The sequence below is a fragment of the Beta vulgaris genome, chromosome 7 (genome assembly GCF_026745355.1).
Source record: "Beta vulgaris subsp. vulgaris cultivar EL10 chromosome 7, EL10.2, whole genome shotgun sequence".
Classification (NCBI taxonomy): Eukaryota; Viridiplantae; Streptophyta; class Magnoliopsida; order Caryophyllales; family Amaranthaceae; genus Beta; species Beta vulgaris.
Window position 1 is genome coordinate 53,396,840 of NC_079208.1, and position 9,019 is coordinate 53,405,858.

Consider the following 9,019-nt stretch of genomic DNA (forward strand, 5'->3'; position numbering starts at 1 on the left):
AGTCTTTGAAGCTGTCGTTGATTTCAGGAATAGGCTCGCGTCTTATTGTACAATTTCCTAGATATATCGTTTTTAACTGTCCATTTTCCATTTAGGATGTCCTTAAATTGTGAGTCTCGTTTCAGTTTCGATCGCAAGCTAGAATGCCCGTTGAATTGTCTGAATGGCTTCGAGTTTATGTGTTGTAGTGTGGTCAATTTTCTCACTATTTTACTCTCATTAACTTCATCCTGCCAATTCTTTCAATATGTGCCAAAACTCGATAGTACTTTACAGATTAAGGGAAATGAAACCATCATATATCAAACATAGGAGTATATTTCTTATTACAAATTGCCACTCAAGCTAGAAGAGTATGATGCTTTTAGTACCATCATCGCACTCAGCAAAAGTATCAACATAAACCCGTAATCTTTTGCATTAAACAAATCAACCAACGAGAGTTACAAACAGTCAAGTTGTAGAGTAGGTATGCTATAACAAATTAACTGGAAGAAGAGATAAGTTTTAAGGCCAAAACCATACAAAATAAGCATGCATTACAAAACTAATCAAGTATTGTTAGGGGATGGAGTTTGGTTAGGAGTAGCAGTAGAATTCCCCTTCCTCCCACGCTCAGATCGCGCACTTTCAGCAAATTTGACACTCCTCTCGTGCATCCCTTTACTTTGCTCGTTGTTGGTGTACTCGGACGTGTAGTAAGATTCCTCAGTAGCACTCTTAGAGGGAGGGAAAAACATACTCCCCCATTGCGGGAAATGTACAAGGGCAACCGGGAGAGTACATGCAATGGTCATAACTCCCATGTAAGTTAGACCTTCTTCGGTTCTAAGACGTTCTCCTGTGAAGAAAATAAATTGTGTCAATGCTGCTCCCACGTTTCCCCCTGCCCCGGTGAGCCCTGATATAATTCCCAAGGATCGTCGCGAGACAAAGGGCACGACCCCAAAGGTGGCTCCGCAAGCAGCTTGAGCCCCTAGGGAGAATAGGATTAAGGCTACTATAGCCGTCACAAGGTCTTTGGCTAAGCCAAGCCAAATGCAGAACAATCCACCCGCAGTTTGGAGGATCCATAAGGTCCAAAGTCGGCCTCTCATACCAAAGTAACGGGCACTATAATCCGAGGCTAACCCTCCCAATGGACGGGAGAAGAAGTTCGCCAACCCAAAGCTGCCCGCTATGATTCCCGCCGTGTGCAAATTGAGGTCGAACCTATTAACATGATCACAAAAAAGAAGTTTAATTACTAGCATTTATTTCATACAATATGTACATGTAGAACAATTCACTTAATTCCTTAAACATGATTATTTTTCAAAGTAAAATTAAAGTAAGTTTTAATCATAATTTACAAATCGATTTAGGGTATATATTCAATCATCTAGATATTGGATTTGTTTGTGGAAGTATTTTAGATGTCTAAAATAATAAGTTGTCGCATAATCAATAAAAGCCGTAAGTAAAATGTATTAGAATAATCTAAAAATTTAAGGAAAAATGTGAAGTTAATAGAAAGTTGTACAAATAAAAATCTAGTAAGTTGTAACATATTTTCTAGAAAGCTTATTTGATGTAGTTGGTGTAGAAAAATCTAGAGACAAATTAAAAAAGAATGTAAATGAAGCATCTAGATTAGAACACTCTAGGTTAGCTACATCAAGATCTATAAATAGGCTTGTATACCATGTCATTTGCAAGAAATAAGAAGAAAGATTTCCCCATATATACTACTACTCCTCTCAATATTCTACACCTCACTCCACAACTAAATACAAACCAAGACTCCAAATATAATATCCACCACATTCTTTCACTCAAATTTCTAACATTTGGTATCAAGAGCTTGTAACATACCCAACATATATACCAATATCTTTCCCAAATGGCCAACACCCAATTTCCCATTCCAATTTTTGGGGGAGAAAATTATGATTTTTGGAAGTTAAAAATGAAAACATTGTTAAGATCTCATACATGGCATATGGAGATTGGTTGATCAAGGCTATCAAGAATACAAAGATGAAAGCTCTTTAAGTGAAGCTCAAAAAAAAAAAGCTTGAGGAAGAAAGGATGAAGGATGCCAAAGCCTTGTATTTAATACAAAACGCACTCTCCGAGCCAATATTTCCAAGAATCATAAGGGCCGACACGGCAAAGGAGGCGTGGGAGATCTTGCAACAAGAATTTCAAGGAGATAGCAAGGTGAGAAGTATCAAACTTCAATCTTTAAGAGGTGAATTTGAAAACTTAAAAATGAAGAAAGGTGAAACAATGAAAGACTTTTTTTCAAGAGTAGTTGAAATTGTTAATCAAATGAAGTCATGTGGGGAAGATATTTCAGATGAAAAAATTGTTAAGAAAATTTTGTTAACTTTAACGGATAAATATGATGACATTGTGGCTATAATTGAAGAAACAAGGGATTTATCAAAAATATCGGTTGAACAATTAATAGGATCATTGGAGTCTCATGAACAAAGAAAAAATAGACATGCAAATGAAGAAGTTGAAGAGATGGCTTTTCAAGCAAAATTAACTTTAAAGAAGAAAGAAGATAAAAAGAAATTTCATCAAAGAATGATGATGATGGAGAAGAAGAGAAGCCAACAAAATACAAAGGCATGGACTCCAAACTTTTTTGTGAAATTTGTAAGAGGACTAACCATGTTAGTGCCAATTGCTACTTCAAAGGAAAGACACAATGTTGCATGCAAAAGGTTCGATCACATTGGGAAAAATTGTAAGTACAAGAAAAATAATGAAATTGCCAATTTTGGTGGAGAAACAAATGAAGAAACATTATTTTGAGGGATGCTAATGGCAAGTACATTAGCAAAGATATTTGGTGACATGGGCACCAATAGTAAAAGAAAAAATTGGAAAAATAAAGTTTCGGAGATTGGCTAGTGACAAGAGCATCAGTGTAACAATTGGTAACACGAGTACCAAATTAAGAGAAGACTAATATTCTATGGAGAAGAAGCAAATGGAGGTTGCGGTGACATGGGCGCCAGCACAAGAAAATTATAAGTGTAATGTTTGGTGAAGGTTGATGACAAGTGCATCAACAATGATCAAGAACTTTTTGGAGCATACATCTAAGAGTACAAGATTTTTAGATTAGGGGGAGTATTAGAATAATCTAAAAATCTAAGGGAAAATGTGAAGTTACTAGAAAGTTGTACAAATAAAAATCTAGTAAGTTGTAACATATTTTCTAGAAAGCTTATTTGATGTAGTTGATGTAGAAAAATCTAGAGACAAATTAAAAAAGAATGTAAATGAAGCATCTAGATTAGAACACTCTAGGTTAGCTACATCAAGATCTATAAATAGGCTTGTATACCATGTCATTTGCAAGAAATAAGAAGAAAGATTTCCCCATATATACTACTACTCCTCTCAATATTCTACACCTCACTCCACAACTAAATACAAACCAAGACTCCAAATATAATATCCACCACATTCTTCCACTCAAATTTCTAAGAAAATGAGAACAAAGTAGGTAGAACAATTCACTTCCTCAAACATGATTAATTTTCAAAGTAAAATTAAAGTAAGTTTTAGTCATAATTTATAATTACATATCGACTTAGGGTATGAACACAATTATCTAGGCATTTTATTTTTAGATTGAATAAATTTAAGGGTAGGCCGCCATCACTTGTTTTAAAATTAATTAAGAAAGATTTCATAGAGAATATTTCTCAAATCTTAATCCAGTATATTCAAATTGATGAAATAAAAAAAATCAAAGTATTGTAAATATATAGAGAGAACTTGATAATGATATTATTATTGTACATGCTAAAGGTGTAGGAATCTTGGGAATATTTGGAATCTAGACGGATTCCAAGATTTGGACAATTATATTTTCTCTTAAAAAATAAAGAGGTAGAGAGGGATGAGTCCGGATCTTTTAGAGTACTCCCAATGGTTGTCCTCCTTGTGGGTTATAAGGAGAGAGAGTGTAAAAATATTATTAGTTTATTAGGAGAGAGAAAAAAGTTGGGCAAAAAATTGATGCCCATCTCTTCCTGATAGACCAAGAAAAAGAGGAACAAAGAAGGAATTGGAGGAAAGAGAAAATATGGTGGGGTAGATGTAAGAGTGAGAAAGTAATAGAATAATCAATGACCCCAAACTATAGGGCAACCATTGGTTGTGCTCTTAGAGTTTTAGTGAAACTCTACAAGGTAGAGGTATATCTGAATCATACATTTTAAAATCAAGGGCTCACATTGGTGGGAGGGAAAAATTATGGGGTGCGTGGATAGGGGAGATTTTAAAAAGAGAATATATGAGTCGATTTTTTACTTAATAGTTGATAATTGCTCAAACTCTACCTTATAGAGATATTTTACAACTCTAGAGGATCCAAACATGAGAGGGAACTACACATCTAGTAGTTCAGACAAATCATAAATGCAATATAATTCTCTGAATATGGACTAGGTCAAACTGCGTAATTGGTGGGATCTGAATCCGCACTCATGGTCGTGGATTCATTGGATGTATGTCAGATTCTACATTACCATTCTATAATTTGAATAGAGAGAGGTTCCTTAGCCTGTTATCCACAGTTCGGTCCATTTCAATTACGCAGATTAAAGTTATTAATTAGCTTGATTAAAAAAACATCGTGCTATTAACAATTTGCATCAATTTATTACAGTATGATGGGATATGCTTCTTAAACATTTTACTCCTAATTTTCAGCCAAAGAGCTGGCATTTTAATCAAGACAATCCATTTTATGTTGTTAAGTTTATAATAATTTTGGTGGGTGGAGCTTATGTGTGCTGATATTATATATGGACATATTTCATGTGATTTTTTATACTATAGTAATTGTACAGTAATTCCATTTCATAGCTTTTCGAAAAAACTAAATTCAAACGAGGTAGAAAGAAATAAACATTAACATAATGATTTATTTGTTCATTTATTACATATGAAACAAATACTATTCAAAATCAAAAGACAAATGAAACATACTAAATAGTTCATAAATATAAATTTATATTACCTGTCGAAAAAATATTCGGCAATAATGTTATCGGTTGTCAACTCCACACCTAAGGAGTAGCCATAGAGAAGTACAAAAACCCATGTTCGATAGTTGGAGACTGCATACCAAAGCACCTAAATTGTATACCATAACGTTAATATCTACACACCAAAAAGTCAAATTGATAAAGGCAAATTACTTGCCTTTAATGCAATTAGAAAGGCAAACTATTTTACTTATGAACTACTTTTTTTTTCAATGGATCGGAACTGAATAAAGGTGTGAGAATTATACTACCCATCACCCGACTAGGCTACTTCTTTTCGATACTCAACAATGTTGGGAGAATCATTATCTGTCATCATAGATCTCCTTCTGCACTCACCCCTCAATTTTTTTTTACTTATAATAATTAAAGATTTACGGGTTTACCTTAGGAAGCTTGTCCTTGGCAACCTGACCCTTCTTTTGTAGGGCACCAAGGTTACCATCAGGCAAGTCTTGACCAAGAGTAAGCACCAAAATTCCCATAACAATGTGTAGCAAGCCAGGAATAAAGAAGGAAATTCTCCATGCTACAAAGGACGTAGCACCTGCACGACGGATGATCGCATAAACCAAAGGCATTAGAAGTTGAGTCGCCCCACCTCCTGCATTACCCCATCCTGCCGCAGTCCCATTGACGAGGCCAATAATACGTCCATTAAACATGGTACTCATCCAATATTGGCACGACACAAAGGTTGCTAGACAAAACCCTATCATAAACCTTACGGCTACATAGCCAGATGCGTCAGTTATCAACGACATACAAAACACGGCTGGGGCAATTAACATGACTAGGAAGGCGCATGCGTACCTAGGCCCCATGAGGTCGCAAAGTGTACCCATGACGAGCCTAGAGAAGACACTTCCTGAGACGGAAGCAACTCCTGCATTACCTATGTCCGCTTTTGTAAGGCTTAGGTTGTCCCTTATGATAGGGACCAAAGGTGCGGCTGCAAAAGTGGATATGAAACATGTACAAAAAGATATCCAACTTAGGTGAAATGTCGTCATGTGTGGTTTGGCCAAGGAAAGAATTTTGAACTTTGTGGCCTTGTGCTCTGCATCCACTGGCAGAGCAAACTTGGCCGCGGAGTCCACAGGGACCTCCGAAGGGGAGACGGAGAAGGCAAATGATTGCTCCTTCCCCGTCACCCCGTGCATTGAACTTCCTGGCTCGCCAGCCATGATTTTTTTTTTTTTTTTTTTAACTTATTTGGGGAAGGGGTAGGGTGTGATCTTGTTAGTATACAGGTTGTTAGCTAATAGTATTTGCTTGCTTCTTTTGGTTTTGTTTATGGTGACAATTAACTACCTCTATATATAATCAGTGAATTTACATTATAAAAGTTACAATGAAACCAAAGGAGATGTCAAGGAGGTAATTAGACCTGATCAAATATATAAACTATTAAATTTATAGAAAGATTAGCGTTCATTTGAATTAAGAAATGAATCATTGAAGGTTTACAAAGTCAAAGAAGCATTTAAAAGAACGATGGAATCAGCTTAGCTGCTTAGCCGAATGTATAAGTATATATGAGTAGTGGGCTGGATGCCAGGTCGTGTACTTATATTGTACGCAAACTAATGTTTGATCTCATGCAATGGAAAAAATGTTATTACGTCAAGGTATAAGGGAAAAAAATTAAGAGGTGAAAAATATATACTTTGATTACATAATATCAAAGCTTAATATGCATGGAATTAACATAGTTAGGAATCAATTTGTGATATTGAATGGATAACGGGGTCGGATTATTGGATCGGTAGAATTACATTGTAGGATCCTATCTAAGATCCTAGATAGTGAATGATACAACAATAATCATGCATGCCTGAACATTATTGACCTTGTTGCATATAATTTTATCTTTATACAAGAAAAAATAAGGAAAATTTGCCAAAAAAAACCCTTTTACGAGTTCATTTTTGCGAAAAAAAAAACCTCTAAAGCATTTTTACGAAAACAAACCAAAATCAGAACTTTTTGGGAAATTAAACCTAGTATCATTTTTCGATGATGACCATAGAATGCCACGCGTTGACCACCTCTAGCCACCACTACCAACACCTGCACCTAGCCCCCCACTGCAGCCCCCACTTCACCCCTAGCCCAGCCTCCACCACCTGCAGCCCACCCCACCTCCACCAGCAACCCAAAACCCCTCCCTCCACCCCCTCAGACGGCTGCCCCCCACCCCCCTTCGCCCCTACCCTCTCTCCTTTCCCTTCTTCTCTCCCTCCCCCTCCCTCCTCCCTTCGTCCATCCCCCCTCCCCCCATACCGCAGCCCACCCCATCCCCCGGCTCCCCCCTCCGTAATAACCCAGAAAATGAAGAACGAAAACCATCGTTACAGGTTGGCGCAACGGTGAGGGGAGTTCTAGGCGGCGCAGCGGTTGGGGGGATGGACGAAGCAAGAGGAGAGGGGGGAGGGATGAAGAAGGGAAGAATGGAGATGAGAGAGGGTAGGGTGAAAGGGTGGGGGGGTGGGGATGCCGCATGAGGGGGTGGAGGGAGGGTTGGGGGTTGCTGGTATTGGTGGCTAGGTTTCATCTTGAAAAAAAAATTTGATTTTGGTTTGTTTTCACACAAAAAATTTGATTTTGGTTTGTTTTCGCAATTCGCAAAAAATGCTTTATAAGGTTTTTTTTTTCGCAAAAATGAACTCGTAAAAGGTTTTTTTTGGCAAATTTTCCGAAGAGATTTTTCTCAAATGGGGTCAAGTGACCCACTTCCATGTACATGCATCCACCACTATAGTAAACTCGTGATTCTTTATCACCTAGGTGTTTTTTTTATATAAACTTCATAGAAATTACAAAAGGTACTTTTGAACTTCATAAAAGATATAACAAGTGTTAATTAATTAAAATATTCAACTAAGAAACTATGGTCCTTTCGGCGGAGAAAATAGAGAAGGAAAGACAACTCCAATCTCAAATAAAATGATTGTTATCATAACCATTGTTTTAATCTCATTTCAAGATCAACGCGATGCCAATAAAACACAATATGATTCTTTTGTTGTTAATTATTTAGTGAAAGTATCTAGGAGAGAACACCAAAACATTGTAACAACATTTTTACAGTGCAAGTAGCTAGTAGGGAAGGTAAAAAATTTGCTACTATGGAAATTAATGATTTTTTAAAAACATAAAAAGGAAGAAGATATTTTAGATGCTAGGCATAGATTCTTTTTTACTTATCTAGGATATTTGACACGATCATATAATATAACACATACTATAATAATCTATGTAAACCAACCTTTTTAGCAGTCGAAGAGGGCATTCGTGAAATGTTTACAAAGTCAGAAGAAAGTTACTTAATTAAGGGGTTAAAAAGAAAATCCACTTCGCCGCACCAAAAATAACACTATTAGCGGGTGGCTTACCTAGATACCAAAAGATCAAAAGCCAATGCAACGAGATTCCGCTTCGCTCGAATCTAGCGAGTGTATACTTTTTTTTTCTTTGTAATTAGCAAGTGTTACTTGTTTACTACTGTTTAGTTTCTGACTTTATTTATAGTTCACCTTTCAAGGAAGCTTATTGTAGATTAAACAATGTAAAAATGAATTTTGTAAGGCGAAATGGTCGATATCTATCAACAATAGACCCTATTTAATGTCGTATATGAAATGTTCTAGTTGCACTTGCTTTTTCCACATTGACATTCCACACCACCCACATGATTTCGTATGCTCATGGTTTTATAAATTACTAGAATTTTTTGCACGCGATGCTTGCTTGAATTTTTTTCGAAACAGAAACTCGATTTTCTTCGACATAAGAGTCAAAATTTGAACATTAGATATACGAAGTATAATTGTTTTTAATTGCAAAATTTGATTGGTTTATTTTCTGTCACTTAAGTCTCTCACCATTCTTTTTATTTTTTTTTATTTTTCAAAGTTAAATTCTATTAACAAAATAGAAATTTTATTGAATTTATT

At 36.1% G+C, this 9,019-nt stretch overlaps 1 protein-coding gene across 1 annotated transcript; it reads right to left on the minus strand.

The window, feature by feature from the left end:
- Positions 1-392: 392 nt before the first annotated feature.
- On the minus strand, positions 393-6,810 carry LOC104899765 (high-affinity nitrate transporter 2.1). Its single transcript, XM_010687026.4, has 3 exons — positions 5,447-6,810; positions 5,033-5,148; positions 393-1,212 (listed from the first exon to the last, which is right to left on the minus strand). Exons 1-3 carry the CDS (start codon positions 6,245-6,247, stop codon positions 552-554), a joined length of 1,578 nt encoding a protein of 525 aa, XP_010685328.1. The 5' UTR covers positions 6,248-6,810; the 3' UTR covers positions 393-551.
- Between the last annotated feature and the right edge of the window lie 2,209 nt (positions 6,811-9,019).

Coding starts and splice junctions, on each gene's coding strand:
- LOC104899765 (XM_010687026.4), bottom strand. CDS start 6,247: ATGGCTGGCGAGCCAGGAAGTTCAATGCACGGGGTGACGGGGAAGGAG. Junction 5,149..5,446: donor CCAAGGACAAGCTTCCTAAG/GTAAACCCGTAA, acceptor TATACAATTTAG/GTGCTTTGGTATGCAGTCTC. Junction 1,213..5,032: donor GCCGAATATTTTTTCGACAG/GTAATATAAATT, acceptor TCATGTTAATAG/GTTCGACCTCAATTTGCACA.